A 16429-nucleotide genomic window follows, 5' to 3' on the forward strand; every position below is an offset into this window, starting at 1 on the left:
AAAAATTATTTTTTAAATAGTAAAAAACTTTCCAAAATAAGCTTAAGGGTTCATTTAGAATGACTTTATTTCTACTTCTTTTGATTTTTATACTACATTCATCCCAAACGAAACCTAAGTAGTTATAAATTCAGTTAGATGGGCTTTTTTAAATGCAAGAAAGCATAATCAAACACAATATTTGAAAACTAATATTAACATTTTTAGAATACTAATATGTAATTAATGTTAAATCAAATAGCTCCAAAAATTGAATTAGACTATTATTTGCAAATCTCTTGCACCTTAAAGGAGGGCTTTACTAAAAAATAATTTAAATCAAAATGAGCATGAATATCCCTAAATTTTCATCAAAATTAATAAAATTTATTAAATACAAATATTAATATCAACATAAATTTAAAAATATTCAAACTCTAACACAAATATCATAACAAAGAGCTGTTTTGTTATTTTGGTAGGAGTCAAGGAGCCTATTTCTTTCCCTTTGGGAAAAAGAACGAATTCCAATATGTTGCTAATAGTTTAGATTATGATATAAGTTATTTTTTACAGTTAAAAAAAGCAATTTTTTATTGCAAAAATAATCAATTTAAACCATCTTAATTAATTCTTATTGTCTTGTACAACAAATAAAGAACATTGCTTTTTAATTGTTCATCATATAAATAAAAAATTAACAATTTTCGCTTGTATTTTTTGAAGGAAACTCGACCGAAATCATTGCATGGCATAAGGATTTACATTTGGTGTGTTTATACTACTTTTAGGCTTCGTTTGGGGCAGCTTTAGACTACTTTTTTTCTACTTTCAAAAATTTTTTATACTAAAAATAGCTTTACAAAGCAATAAAAAGTCATCTCAAACAAAACCTTTATATCCAAAAAGCATTCCATGCTTACCCCTAATCTATGACGATTATTAAACCAAAACCAACCACATAAGAATATAAATAGTTTAATTCATGCCTTCACGTTCCATTACATAATGTGCATGTGACCATAAGCCTGTATAACTAAACAAAAAAATAAAATAAAATAAAATAAAATAAAATGCCAACCAACAACCTGATCTAGTACAACAGTATGCTATTCAGAGAAGTATTTCGATACTAAGCCTCGGTGAAAATGCTGTCAAGTATAGTTTATTTTGTTGGATTAACATAACCTGCACTGAAGGATAACTACAGTGGCTTTGCATGAAAGCAACGGCTAAAGAACGAACTGTTATACAAGTCATGTTCCAGTTAAAGGAGCTCTGCAATTCCTAGCAAGAAAGAGAAGACAGAAAAGACCATCATGAAAGCAACACTTAGGAGCTTGAAGGAATTAATCCAATGTGAAATCTTAGGCTTCGTTTGGGACGGCTTTTTCTTGCTTCTTAAAGCAGCTTTCTAGTACAAATATTAAAATCTTTGTACTAAAAAACTGCTTTAAGAAGTAGTAAAAAAGACGTACGAAACAAAGCCTTAATTAGCATCATAAATAACAGTACTCTGTTCCAATCTATCAATCCATATGAGGGACTCCTGAAAATCTATCAATCCAGAAGAAGCAAATAAAGCTAAATTTGAGCATTTCCATGATAAGACTTTGTCTATTTTAAAGAGGAGATAAGTATTCTGTTCCAAATTTTGTTTTCAAGTCAACCATATTCTACAGTTTTTCAAAATATCTCCGCTTAATTTCATCTGCAACATAAAAAAGAATTACCCTCGAATTGTATCATTTTTAGGACAAATTATTCTGTGCGGAGTCTAGACAGCGTCCAGAGACCCAAAAAAAAAAAAAACACGTCACCCCAAAAGTGCACCGCGCTCGGTTCTATTTTAAAGAGGAGATAAGTATTCTGTTCCAAATTTTGTTTTCAAGTCAACCATATTCTACAGTTTTTCAAAATATCTCCGCTTAATTTCATCTGCAACATAAAAAAGAATTACCCTCGAATTGTATCATTTTTAGGACAAATTATTCTGTGCGGAGTCTAGACGGCGTCCAGAGACCAAAAAAAAAACGTCACGTCACCCCAAAAGTGCACCGCGCTCGGTACTGCTCGGTACCAAGCGGTACCGGACAGTTCTCCCACCCGGTATCCACACAGAATAATCTCTCCATTTTTAGTGAGAAGATTTAATTGTCCAATAAATATGCACTAAAAATGACTAAGAGAGCTTATAAAGACCCTCATATGGATGCCATTTTCACTCGTGTGTCACTACTAAGCATATTAGAAAGACGCTACATAAAAGTCACGAATCTTTTTTTAAGTATTGGTAGCCATTATCAAGGAACTTCCGTTGCATATTTTTGATAATCATATATGGCAATTTTAATGATGTTCAAGAGAGAAAAATCTTGATATAATGTTCAAATGATAGTGTTCAGAAATTTTGAACAAAACGAAAGAGGGCGACTAATTTATACATATATACAAACAACTTAGTAATATCTCTGCATGCATATTAGTGTACGATCAATGCTAAAAATATAACTTACAGCATTCAATTATAATATGTAATTGACAATTACTATCAGCGTCAACATCATTAATAATCTTTCCCCACAATTTAGTCGGCTTCAGAAATCTTAATCCTTCATGTTGAGTGGATGTTAAATTTATTTTGCATAATATTTTTAAATGATATATATCCAAGTTATCTTCCATCTAATCATTTTTCTTAATAATTCTTCAAGGTTCATTCAGTCTATATATCTTATTACTTCATCTTCTACCTTCAATTATACATGCCCAAATTATCCAAATTTTATTTTGACTATCTTATCATCAGAATATGCTTCCACCTCATATAACCATTTCAATAAATCTAGACTAATTTTTTCAAATATACATTTAAGCATTCTGATGAGGACATCATCACTGATTTCGACATGTGTACCATCGGAGACACCGGAGATCAACGGTCATGATCATGAGTTTATATTTTGAGTCATTTTATGTATTAGTTTATTTTATTTTTCAGTTTTATTGTTTTACCCTTATGGATGGTCTTTTGATATTGTAGCCCTGAGGGTATTTATGTCTTTTAGTTTTGTTTCATTTTGGCCTATTTATAGGAGGCCTCGTGCATTGTACTAGATGATGAATATTGAATGAAAATTTGCCTCTTATGTTCTCTTTGTGAGTTCAACCATCTTCGATCTCTTAGTGAGTTCGTCGGAGAAGATAGATCTCTTTGTGAATTCTAAATTTTTCGCCAAACTATTTTTGTCCTTAAGAGTTTAAATTTTTGCCAAGTTATTTTCGTGGAGATTCGGATTGAAGATAATTGAGGTGAGTGGATTTATGCAAATCCCCATGTAATTAATACTCAAGCCCCTCTCTCCTCTACGTGTGGCCGGCCCCTTAATGGGCTTTTTCTCTCTCCCAATTTAAATTCAAAACCCCACCAAATCAGCCCATAATTATCTCCTCAATTAACACCTCTAGCTATTAATGGATTAATTTGAAATTTCAAATTAATCTCCCTCCAAAATCATTTCAAGCTGAATTTAATTCAGTTTTTTTAATTTTCCCCTCACTAAACCGCCACCGTTCCCACCTCCTCGTCCCCCATATTCCATCTGTGCTCCTTCACCTCCCGGAAAGAATGCATGGCGGATCCGGAGCGTGATCACGGATTTGTGTTTGACTTTCAAGGGGACATCGACGTCGTCCGAACATTCATTGACGTTGGGTTCAGCTTCGACCACACCATCGAGGATTACCTGAACCGTATTCTTCACACCCTCGTGGACGTCCTCGACGAGCAACTTCAGGTAGACTATTGGATCATCAACTTGCGTCCATCATCTTCCCCAAATCCATCTTCTTCCCCGGCGACTAGTCCTCTCGGCGTCACTTGTGTAATAGTGGCATCTCTAAGCGTGCTTGCAATTCTCCTCCGCTAGCCTCCACTTTCAAGAGTTGAGTGAAGGACCTCGAGGTAAAGGATCTAGATTTTAAATTTGAGGCTTTATTATAATTGGCTATTTGCATTACCTAAATCTTTGGTTATTATTTTGCAAGTTCTAGTAATCTCAACGTGTAATCTATTGCTATTGCTTAATCTTTCAACGTCATATTCTTAAACCTTAACTTGAGCAGACAAAGAGTTTTTGGTAGCAAAGTAAAGTTCATCACTTCTATTAATATCTTAACTGCAATTCTTGTTTATTGCATTTAGTTTCACAATCACATTCTCATTTATATTGATCATTAACAAATTCTTTAAAAATCAAAGTTTACACTAATACAACATAGTTGATTTAATTGCAATTCCATACTAAAGAACTGTGTATTACCGAAGGATTTTTTACTAGAAATCCATCAAACATAAGGATTTACCAATCATCAAGTCATTGGGTTTTGCATGCAAGTTGGTCTCCTTTCACAACACATAATCCCTCTAAGTTTACAATATTACTGAAAGGCAAATAACCCCTTGTCAAAGTTGGGCTTCATACAACATCTTTGAATGATAGGTCATTGGTTGACCATCTTGGATGTGAAAGGGGCAAATAATATAACTAAATGCATCCACCTCCAACTCAAATGCATCCTAAAGGTTTGGATAGGCACTAAATGCCATAGTGTTGTTCTTTTTGAGCAGTTAGAACATGTTCTCTTTTTCTCCACACTATAAGGGAGCAACCAATGCTTATACTGAGAAATGATTCCTAAACTTGTGAACATAGTAGAAGCTTTCATAAAACTCGAAACTTTATGCGTGATTTGGGACATCCATGAATTTTTACTAGTTAGTTCAGGTTTTAAATAAAATTCTCCCAAACTCTCACTTTTTTGCGATTAGCATCATCTAAAAGCCTTAAAACCTCCTCATCTATCTACACAAATTTTTTGATGAGATATTAGCTAATAAAATATGAAAGGCTTATATTGAGCTTATCAACTAGAGAATTGAAGAATGTGGCCCTCAAAGTCACGCTAAATGGCATTAAAAAGAGAAACTGTGACGGTTTTCTGTATTCAACAAAATTTTTAGAACAAATAAAGAGTTAAAGTACAGTTAGGCCACACGATGATTTAATGAACAGCTGATCTAGTCTTTAGGCAGCAATGAAATTAAGACAGAAAACCATCCAGAAAAGCAGTAGTTGACAAAGGCAAATACCTTTTGCTAAACTTTATATTCATTAATATGCATCCACTTGGTAGAGGACCACTTATTCCCTTTAATCACTGGGCATCCACCTGCGAGGATTAATCATGAATTCAAATATTTCAGTGTAAGCGGTGACCTAAGGAAATAGCAAAGATGAAATATATCTTAGATGCAATCAGGAGGGTGCTCTACGCTACTGTGGATAATAACAAAATCATCTGGAAAGCAACTAATGTTTCTAAATTAAAAAAAAAATGTAGAGAGATGCATAATGGAAAATGTACCATGTAAACTCGATGGATCAAGAGTTGCATCAGGCTTCATGCTCCAGAAAAGTAGAGCATCTCCCATTCTAGGTCGAACAGAAAGGCCCTTCTTTCCGCATTCTGATAACTCATCGTACCAAGGTAAAGCACTGCTGTTTTTTTTTGCAGCAGGGAACACTGTCTCACCACCCTCTTCAACATCCGAACTGATGGACATAACAAAAATTTAAGAAAAAAGACGATAAAGAGCAGCATTAATTCTCCAAGAAAAAGTCCTGATGACGAGCCAAAGTATTTAAGCAGTAATTATGCAGCACACATACAGGTACATGAGGATAGTAGCAATTCTTTGACCACCATTCTTGGTATTGAAGTCATCAAGAAAATAGTCATAGTGAGGCTCATATTTCTGCCCTACTTCATAATGTAGAATTTGAAGCCCTTCCCCATGTTCTGCAAAAAAGTATTAAGCTTTGAGAACAAAACAAACAAGTCTACGGAATGTCAATGTCAAAGCGTAACAAGAAACAAATGTAAGAGCATAACTACCGAGACAACAACAAAAGCAACAATATTAAGTCTTTATCCCACTACATGGGGTCGGCTATATGAATCATTTTTCTTCCATTGTGTGCCTATTAAGAATCAATTTATCATTTAAATCTAATAAAAAATATCATTATTAATACTTTCTAATAAAATCCTTTTAGGCCTACCTCTACCTTACTTAACATAGATCAGCTTTAATACATCTACTCTCCTAACCAAATCACGTATATACTCATGGGTGGAACCATGGATAAGTATGCCCACCCTCAATTTTACATAAAAGTTTTTGCCAAATAAAAATATTTTTTCTTCTTTGATATTTTTTATCTTAAATTAAAAGGACAATTTAATTTAGCAAGTTATTAAAACATGTAGTTTAATCTTATTAATTTTCTATAAATACATAAACTCATTTGCAATTTTGACCCACCTAAAATATTTTGAAATGGGCTTGTGAAACCTCATGTAGTCTATATTACAAACATAGCAACAAGAGAGCAAAGCTCAAAAAGATAGAATTGCTCTAGGTTGTTTGTAAACAAAAGTATTATTAATTTCCAAGCGATGTGGGACTAAATGAGAAGAGTTTATAGTTTTAGCAAGTGGGATGGAAGGGAAATGGTGTTGACAGTCTCACGATTAAGCTTTTGTGACTTTTTGTAGTCTCATAATATATATAATTACACTCTAACTTATATTATTGACACCAGTATTATACTATAAGATAAATAATAACAATTTCCTCTTATAAATTAGAAGGTGTTATGTTACTAGCTATTTTATTTTAAATTTTTATTTTATGATTATTATTATTATTATTTAATTACTTAAATTTTTGCCCACCAAGAAAAAGGAAATTGATTCTGCCCCGGTTAATATACTCATTTCACATTCTATCTCTAAGAGTAAACCACTCATCGACCTGAGCATCCTCATGTCAACAACAATTAACTTAATTTTATGCTTCTCTTTTAATGGGCAACATTCTACGTCATAAAAGCATTGCAGGTCTCACCACCATTGTATAGAATTTTTCTCTTAAATAAGAGCATAACTACCGAGAGTAAGAAAAACAGTTGGATAAGACAGGGCCAAAAAATTAATTTCACGGATGCAACCATGAGATAACACATTAAGTAATATGTATATTGCCTTGATTGATGTGAAATAAATATTGATCAAACTAATTGCAGACTTCATTGATATGATGAAAAATTAGATCAGGATGTTCATAGAATCTTTGGTATAACATCTTAATCAATAACAACAACAACAATATCAAGCCTTTATCCCACTATGCCCAGTCTGCTACATGAAACCTTTTTCTCAATTGTGTCTGATTAAGAGCCAAATTCTCATTTAACTCAAATAAAGAAAGGTCATTTCTAATATTTTTATCTCTACCTTATTTAACATAAGACAAATCTAATATATCTACTCTCCTAACCAGTTCATCAGAAAGCCACCGTTTTAAGTGAATAACATCTTGATCATGACAGAATATTTATATAAGTTATGCTTGTGTATTTGATGGGTTTAACTTTCATATTGCTGATATGATTACCTAGCCAAGCCAATATATCCATAAAGTTATGAATCTCCTGGGTCAATGAACTCCATTAGCTTGGTGAAATGTCTTCATCTATTTCAGGATATTAGAAATGATCAAGTATGCATTATAAAATATAATAAATTATTGATAAGTCAATTCTACTTCATAACGAACTACAATATGTATGCTCCTGAATAATTTATCACTTGAATGCATTGATTATTATTTTGCATGTGATTTCTTATAAACTCATCATCATCTTTATCCTTATCCAAACCATTTGGGATTGGTATTATAAATCCTCGTTTTTCACATATTCATATTGTGTGTTGTCTATGATATTATACATATTCTTCACAATCATTTTGAACAATGTTTCATGTAAACATAAGTATACCCATTTTCTTTCATAATCTTCTTAAGCTAATTTTATCAAAACCCATCCACCGAGCACATTTTATACCCTAGATCACACATGTCCAAACCATCTAAATTTATTGTCATTCACCATATCTTCAATATATGTTACTCCACAATTTCTTCTAATAATCATTCCTTCATTTTTTTTCTTAGATTTGTCATGCATCCACCCTAATATTTTTATTTTAGTCGAACACAACTTAGATGTTATTAACTTTTTTCAACCCACCAATAGGATTCATACAATATCAACATTCTAAATGTGATTTTAAAAAATTTACTATTAAGCCTTTACAACGTTCTCTTATTATATCTTTATTAATCTATATAATATATCCAATATACTTTAATCTAACACATCTAGGTATCACCTTACATTCAAATAATATTGAATAATAATTGTTAACATCATACCCAATAAAATTACATACTATAAAGACTTTGATCTACAAATTCTATGGTCAAAATCTACAAAATATTTTCACTATCATTCTAATATTTCACCAATTACACAACCAACCAACCAAAACTATATCATTTGCAAATAAATAAATATTAAGTACCTCACTCAATATAAAAAGATATTGCCTCAATGTTGATCCTTAATGTGAATATATGATAATTGAAAACTCCAATGTCACTCCATACATATCTTTAATATGCCAATTAATCTTTAACATATTTTTTTGTTTAGAGTACACCAAATCAATTCTCGTGGTACTTTATCATATGCTTTCTTAAAATAAATAAAACTCCCATGAATATCCTGTTATGCCGGTCCAGCTTGGACCGGCTCCACCTGGACCGGCCCAGCCAGTCCAGTTCTACCGAAGGCGGACACAGGGCCGGGCGGAAGAGAGGGAGCCAAGGAGTGGGGTCCACTTGCAATTCAAACATAAGCTAAGCGTTTTTGGAGGGAGAAGGAGGGGTAGAGTAGTCCTTTTGCTTTTGTTTTGAATTAGAATGCATTAAGTAGGGAGAAAGAGAGGAATTAGGGTTATGCCATGTTTTGTGAGAATTTCCTTTGTCTTCTTGGATAGTGAGGGCTCTAGATCGAAATCTAGAGATTGGGAGAGTGCGATCCTCCTCTCGAATAGAGGATCCTTGTATCTTTGCTATTTTCCTTGCGCCTACTAGTAAAATACAAGTTGTTTCTTCATTTTTCTCTCAGATTTCCCCTATTTTCTACTGTTTTTTGGCTGTTTTACTGCTGTGGACAGCAGTTTTCATCTTGGATCTATTTGATTTTGGTGAGAAACAAGCTCCAAGGGATTGCTGTATCAGTATCTGTTCTGATTGATTGGGGAGCCATCAAAGAGGAGAGCATCCAGAATGAGGAGCTCAGGAAAATCAAAGAAGAAGTGCTTTCAGATGAAAACAGCACCCATGTTACACAGTTGTGGGGGAAAGACTGTACTATCAGGGAAGGAGCGTGATTCCTAGGTCTTCCATTCATATTCCCCATCTGCTACAGGAGTTTCATGGGAGCGCCATAGGAGGGCATTCAGGAGTGCAGAAAACTTATGCACAAGATTGTGCAAATTATAGAGGAATTAAGTTAATGTGTCATACTTCAAAACTATGGGAGAGAGTTATGGAGCATAGGTTGCGGCGTGATACTAATGTTTCTCAAAACCAATTTGGATTCATGCCGTGTAGGTATACTATGGAAGCTATACATTTATTTAGAGGTTTGAGGAGAAGTAAAGAGAGAATAAGGAGGATCTACATATGATATTTATTATAAAAAAAAAAATTCTATCTAATATTGATTTTTTTTGTTTTCCTTATGGTAGAGTGCTGATATTTCGAGTTATTCAATAAAATTTTCTTTCCTATATCTTAGGATTATATATTTGTAATTATATGATCTTATGTGTAATCTTTCACAGCAATAAAAAAATCATTTAGCTCGGACTTAACTCATGGGATTTGATTATTGTGTTAAGGTTAAATCATTGTATCATGTATCCTATATTGTCAAGATGTGTTGGCTTCGGGGCTAAAAATAATGGAAAAAATGGCATCACTAACAAATATAACAAGCTAAGAGCAAACTAATATGTAAATAACAATTTTAACATTTGCTTTAAGTTAGCATTCCCTGTTCTGCATGGACTTCCCAATTTTTTATGATCCCAATGCTTCTTCAAAGCTGGTAAGAGCGCAAGGAAAAATACACGACACTATGTAAGCAGGAATTGACAGTCAATCTAAAGGGCAATAATGATTCTCTAGAAACATACCCACTGGAATGAAGGTAAAATCAGCTATCCTTTTCTCAATTGCCTTAACTGTTTTGTCTAGTCCCCTCGAAAGAAATGTGCCAGAGCTAGTTCTCACTCTGCAAGCAATGTCAATTTCTAAAAAGCCTTCAATTAGTCTAATTTGAAATAATAAACAATGTAAATAGGATACCTGCTATCTTTACTCTTGCCAGTGCTACTATCAACAACGGTAGACTTCGCCATATAAGGCTTTCCTAATTCTATTAGATGTTCACATTCCTCTTTTGACTGCATGAAGCAATATAAGATCAAAGTTTATAATTATGACAAAGAAAATTTTAAAAATCTTAAAATGCTATAGGGCAAACTCTTTTGACTGCGTGAAACATTTATAAGATCAAAATTTAAAATTATGACAAAGAAAATTTGATAAGTATAAAATGCTATAGAAAAAAAAAACTAATAGAAACTTACAAAGCAATGACAACACCAAAATAGCGCTAATAAATTGCTCATGTAAAACCTTACACCAATTAAAGACAAGGAAAGCAAAAAAGGATAAAAGATAGGGCAAACGAGCCAATGAATTATTTTGTATTGGGTAAAAATAGATGCTAGTATGGAAAACGGAAGAGGCTTGAAAGGAACTCTCTTTGAGGAAAAAAACGTGAAAAAATGCCAATCCAATACAAAGCAATAATATCAACTTCCGAGCACCAGTTAGTGGAGTATATCATGCTCAAATTCCATGATTTAAATGGTAGAAGGAAGAGGTCTGCAACAAGGAAAAACTACTTTACAAGTATGAATGTAAACGAGATAAAAGAAAATAATATTCTCATCACTCGGATACCAGAAAGTATTCACTAGCTGTTACAACAATTCGCGCATCACTTCACCACGAAAAAAGAAAAAAAAACGTCCAAAAAACAAACCAGGACAACAAATCCCCAAAAGAAACCGCTCCCCGTCATGCTAACCCAAAGGACTTACAAGAAAGTTATGGTAGATGAAAGCCCTGGGCTCCCAAGAAAGTAACTCCGTCCACTGTTTTCCTCTCTTTGTCATCCCATCACTGGAACCCACAAAATCCAACGTTAATCCGTAAGCAAAACGAATATTGGCTCAGATCAGACCAGATACTCCAGTCCGCCAATCGGATCCGACAAATCAATGGAAAAACAAAGGACAAAGCACAACGGCGCTTACGTATTGGAAATCTCTCTATCGGCGCGGCGGGTACCATTGGGGGAGTCATTGGAGTCGATGGGAAGGGAAAAGATACCCAGGCCGAGTAGCATGAGTAGGACCACCGAGAGCAGCAGAAGCACTGTAAGCACCAGCGTGTACGGCGCCGATTTCCTGCTCGAAAAAACCCGAGCGTGCCGCAGAACCCTCGCCATGGCAAAGACAGAGCTCTCTAGGCGATCGGATTCTAGTTTTTCTGGTGAAAGAGGGGCAAATGAAACGGATCGACGTGAGAGATGTACGCGCGGGAGGGGATTAGCGGCAATGGGTGCCCACGGGTTTGTGGGAACGGCAGCTTATAGTGGGAGGCGACGAAGGGTCTCCAGAAACCGCGGCGTGGAGCGCCTGCCCAACAAGTTAACGGGCTTTGAATACTATTGATTGATCGGCTGGGGCCCATTAGGTATTTGTGTTGAATCTTGAATGTGATGGAGAGCATTCAGCGGATGCTACGCGACATCGAACGGAAGATAATAAAGTAAATAAACTATAATGTAATTAATTTGCAATTAAATTGTAAATATAATGGTCCTAATATATGCCGTATGTCATTTGCCCGTATGTCATTTGCTCGATTTAAATACTAAATCGTACGTTAAAATTAAGTAGGTAATCACAGCGAGATAAAGAGGCTTGCAAAATGGAATTCAATTAGATATGAATTATTGCATTTTGAAATGAAAAATAGATTTTTCAGTTGGAGATGCTCTTAGCTTAGGATTTTAGGTTTGCATTGACCATTGTGATTTTTCAATTACATATAAAAGATTTTGAGGAATTTATTAATTTTCTTCTATATTTTGTAATTATAAAAAATTTATTAAGTATTTTTATTGTTATAGTTCATAAAATTAAACGGGATCGAGATTTTTTTTAAGTAATAAATTAAGAAAAGTAATATTACTAAGATTTAAGTATATATATAATGCAGCTCATCTTGGTATGTTGATTTGAAGCTTTGGCTACCAACCAAAAGGTATTGCGTTCGAGTCTTGCATATGTAATGTATGTATGAGTTTGTCTTAATTAACCTAAATGTCAAAAAAAAAAAATTTATGTACATAGACATATTATCATGCAAGAAAGGGTGTAGCGTTCATAAGAGGAACAATTATTACGTCCTCCGACCGGACGCAGAGGAACATCCGGTCGGAGGTAATTTTCCGCCAAAAAATGAGTTGTACCGAGCAAATATCGAGCAATACCAAACAATAACGAAAAATACCATCATTTGAAGACTCAATACCGAGTTATACCGGACTTTACCAAGCAAATACCGAGTTATACAAAAGTTGTACCGAATTTTTCCCATAAAAACTCGGTACAACTCGGTATTTCTCGGTACATCTCGGTATAACTCGGTATTGGTCTTCAGAGAACGGTATTCCTCATTTTTATCAAATAATACCTAGTTGTACCGAGCAAATACCTAGTTTTTTGGCCAGAAATTGCCTCCGAACGGACGTTCCTCTACGTCCTTGCACCGGACGTAATAAAAGTTCTCATAAGAGACACCAGAGTTTTTACGTGGATAACCCCTAAAAAGAGGAAAAATCACGGGGCCTGGCCTAGTTTGAATGAATCCACTAGTATTTGCAGTCGATTACAAACGAGGCCCTTCTTATGGAGAAGGTGTTGGCTTGATGGTACAAATGTACATCACATAGAGCGCATTACATGGTGGGGGTTACAATAATCAACAAAGACATGTTTGTTTGGCCAGCAGGACCATAGTTGATAAGATAGACGTCGGAAAGACTGTAGTTGGCAGGAGACCGAGGTCAGAAAGACAGTTGTCTAGTGATGGAGGTTGGATGGACCATAATAGGTGACGGAAGTCGGAAGGACCGTAGTCGGTAGGAAACCTGGGTCAGAAAGACCATTGTCTGGTGATGGAGGTCGGAAGGACCATAGTCGGTAGGAGACAGGGGTCTGAAAGATCATAGTTGGCAGGAGATCGAGGTCAGAAAGACTATTGCCTGACGATGTAGGTCGGAAGTACCATAGTAAAAGACGGAGGTCAGAAAGATCGTATTCGGCAGGAGAGTGGGGTCAGAAAGACTGTATTTGGTAGGAGACCAGGGTCTGAAAGACCATTGTAGTCGGGCGGTACTCTGGTAGAACTATGGGTGTCAAGTGGTGGCCCAGCAGAAGGCCGAGCATCGCGTGGTGGTATGGTAGAAGTCCGAGCCTTATGTGGTGGTCTGGTAGAAGTCTAGGCCACATGTGGTGGCCTAGTGAAGCACAAGGCCTCAAGTGGTGGTCCGGCGGAGATGAGGGTCTCAAGTGGTGGTCCGGTAGAAGTCCGGGCCACCGGTGGTGGCCTTGTGAAGCACAAGGCCTCAAGTGGTGGTCAAACGGAGCAACAATGTCAGGCGGTGGTCCGGCGAAGGTGATGGCCTCAAGTGGTGGTTCGGCGGAAGTTCGGGCCTCATGTGGTGGTCCGGCAGAAGTCCGGGCTACAGGTGGTGGCCTAGTGGAGCACAAGGCCTTAAATGGTGGTCTAGCGGAGCAAAGGCATCAGGTGGTGGTCTGGCGGAGGTGAGGGCCTCAAGTGGTGGTCCAGCAGATGTTTGGGCCATAGGTGGTAGCCTAGTGGAGCACAAGGCCTCAAAGTGGTGGTCTGGCGGAGCAACGACGTCAGGCGGTGAATAATATGGTCAAGGGCATTATAAACACTACAAATTGCGTCCATCCGATTGACCAGATCTTGCCCAAACAAGTGGGTCCATGGCCTACACAAATATGATCAAGTCTATTTTTGGGTCCCGACCATTTTTTTTAATATATTATGAATCCATTTTTCATTCTTGTAAGCCCAAAAAATTTATTAAAACAAAATTTTGATCATACTAATATAATTTTAAATAATTTTTTTGGATTTTTTCCTAATAAAGTAAATAATTAATTTTAAGAGCTTAGCAATGAAAATAATTTATTATTGAAGGGAAATAATTAGGTTCATGGTCACAAAGTGAGGTTCATGTTGAGTCTATCTTGTGGTTGTGCATTAAGGAAATTAATTTTAAAATCAAATGATCCTTAAGTTAAATCCTTATAGTAGAAATGATCATCATAACAATCCTAAGAACATTGTGAACATCTAAATTTGAGCCCGAGCAGTCCCAATGAGCCAAACCAAAGCATATTGATCCATTTAAGCCCATCTTCTTCCTCTTCCTCTTCCTCTTTATCAAATACATGTCACACTTATGATTATCAACAACCATTTGCTAATGTTACACCTAAAGTAGTTAGTGGGCCATCCTAGTTAGCTTTTAAACTCTCCTTATTGCAACCAATTGTATACTCTACCATAATTATAGCTTCATGGAGTTTCCATGACCCATGTAAACCTCAAATTAACTAGTCAATTATGGCATTTTATTGATCTTAAGAAAAAAAACATTTTGACTACACATCATTTGTATATTTAACAGTCATAAATTTAATTTTTGTTTGTGACAGCTTTCTTACTGCTATCTCAAATAGCAATTTAGTGCAAAAAAATCTAATTCTAAAAAAATTTTATGCAAAAAGGTTACTTTAAAAAGCAGCAAAAAAGTTGTCCAAACAAAACCTTAATATTATGCCTCCTATATAACTTTTCTTTATGGAATGTCAGTAGTGTTAGATTACTCTCAAATAAATAAATATTTTAATACCAATATTATGGCATATTATTCTTATGCTTTGTTAGTCCTAATATAGATTCTTATCATTTCTTATAATTATTTAAAATAACCTGACCATTATGTTATAAATTAATTGACTCTATGGAATTTTTAAATCAAAATTAAAATCTCTAAACTTGCTGTGATCCTAACTCTAAATCTTTTATGAGAAAGAGTAAAATATTTATACAATGTTGTAGATTTCATGCTCTCACTTATAATAATTGTTGTTTATTCATAATTATTTTCTCCTTATTTTTCATATAAAAATTAAAGCTGCATTAGCAAGTGTGATTTTTTATAACCACTATGAGGAATGTACTAATTGGAAAGAAAACAACAAAAGAAATTTCTTTATTATTTTATAAATTTTGATATATTTTAAGCTATTTCTAAAAAAAATTAGTAGCCAAAAAATAATATCATTTTTTTATGTTAACTTAAATCAATCTAAAATGCATCTTAATATGCACATGAAGTTTATACTGCTTTATGTAAGCCAAGTCTAGGAAAAGGAGCAACTCATGATATGCTTAAAATATTTGTAGATTTCAAGTAGATAAGGGATCACAATGACCTTAGTCCCATATGATAAATGTAGATACATACATACATAAATACATACAGAGTGAGAGTATAATACACAATACATATTTTGAAAAACACAACCTTTGGAATTATAGAGTTTGCTTTATTGACTAGATTGAATTTTCAAGAATTCACAAATGATACTAAGTATGAAAGATAACATGAAGTAATGATGAAGAAAAGAATTTGAAGGATAGATACCATAAAAAACTTTTAGTGAAGTGCACTGCTAAAGATTATTTATGAAATCATAGAATGTAGTTCTTTCTTGATGGTGCACTCCTTAACCATGATAAGCAAAGTGCTATTTTTACTAAAATGGTTCACATGATCAAAGAAAATGATGTAACTTTAATATAACATTGGAGTGGGATGGCATGGGAAAGGGCATTATAAGACCCAAAGAGGGATATGATGCACTACGAGGCATATACAATCAAGAAGAATTCCCCAACCCAATATACTATAAATAAATATATAATATCACTATAGTAATGGGCTTATGATGCCATTTCAATCATGGGGAAGACATCTATTGAGTACCTTGGGGATCTAGAGTAAAAAATGTTGAGCTGGACAAGCAATAAGATGCCCACGAGCAAGGATTTTATGCCAGCAAAGTTATTAAGTCAATTCATTTCACCCCAAGAAGAGCGGATGATGTAGTTTTTTATCATCATTATATAGATAAGAGGTGACCAAGTAAAATTGAAGAATAATCATATCGGGTTAAAGCAAAAGTTGAAAGCTTTAATTAGTCTCATAAGAGTAAGAGATATGTG

General features: G+C 34.6%; 1 protein-coding gene across 2 annotated transcripts; it reads right to left on the reverse strand.

Annotated features, from left to right (window-relative positions):
* Nucleotides 1-921: 921 nt before the first annotated feature.
* Nucleotides 922-11747, reverse strand: LOC110096086 (probable prolyl 4-hydroxylase 3). Of its 2 annotated transcripts, none has more exons than XM_020821856.2 (8): nucleotides 11347-11747; nucleotides 11131-11212; nucleotides 10328-10425; nucleotides 10156-10253; nucleotides 5712-5841; nucleotides 5407-5594; nucleotides 5132-5211; nucleotides 922-1257 (listed from the first exon to the last, which is right to left on the reverse strand). In XM_020821856.2, exons 1-7 carry the CDS (start codon nucleotides 11538-11540, stop codon nucleotides 5138-5140), a joined length of 864 nt encoding a protein of 287 aa, XP_020677515.1. In that variant the 5' UTR covers nucleotides 11541-11747; the 3' UTR covers nucleotides 922-1257; nucleotides 5132-5137. The 2 variants fall into 2 exon arrangements, with proteins under 2 accessions (XP_020677515.1, XP_020677514.1); XM_020821855.2 differs by having other exon boundaries at nucleotides 922-1266.
* Between the last annotated feature and the right edge of the window lie 4682 nt (nucleotides 11748-16429).

This window comes from Dendrobium catenatum, unplaced genomic scaffold, assembly GCF_001605985.2.
Source record: "Dendrobium catenatum unplaced genomic scaffold, ASM160598v2 fragScaff_scaffold_621, whole genome shotgun sequence".
In the NCBI taxonomy this organism is placed as follows: Eukaryota; Viridiplantae; Streptophyta; class Magnoliopsida; order Asparagales; family Orchidaceae; genus Dendrobium; species Dendrobium catenatum.

What these genes read in the sequence shown, in the direction of transcription:
- LOC110096086 (XM_020821856.2), bottom strand. Translation starts at nt 11,540, where the DNA reads ATGGCGAGGGTTCTGCGGCACGCTCGGGTTTTTTCGAGCAGGAAATCG. An exon ending in TTTTACCTTCATTCCAGTGG is followed by an intron (nt 5,842 to 10,155) that starts GTATGTTTCTAG and finishes ACTTTTTTGCAG; the next exon opens with AACATGGGGAAGGGCTTCAA. An exon ending in GCTACTATCCTCATGTACCT is followed by an intron (nt 5,595 to 5,711) that starts GTATGTGTGCTG and finishes TATGTCCATCAG; the next exon opens with TTCGGATGTTGAAGAGGGTG.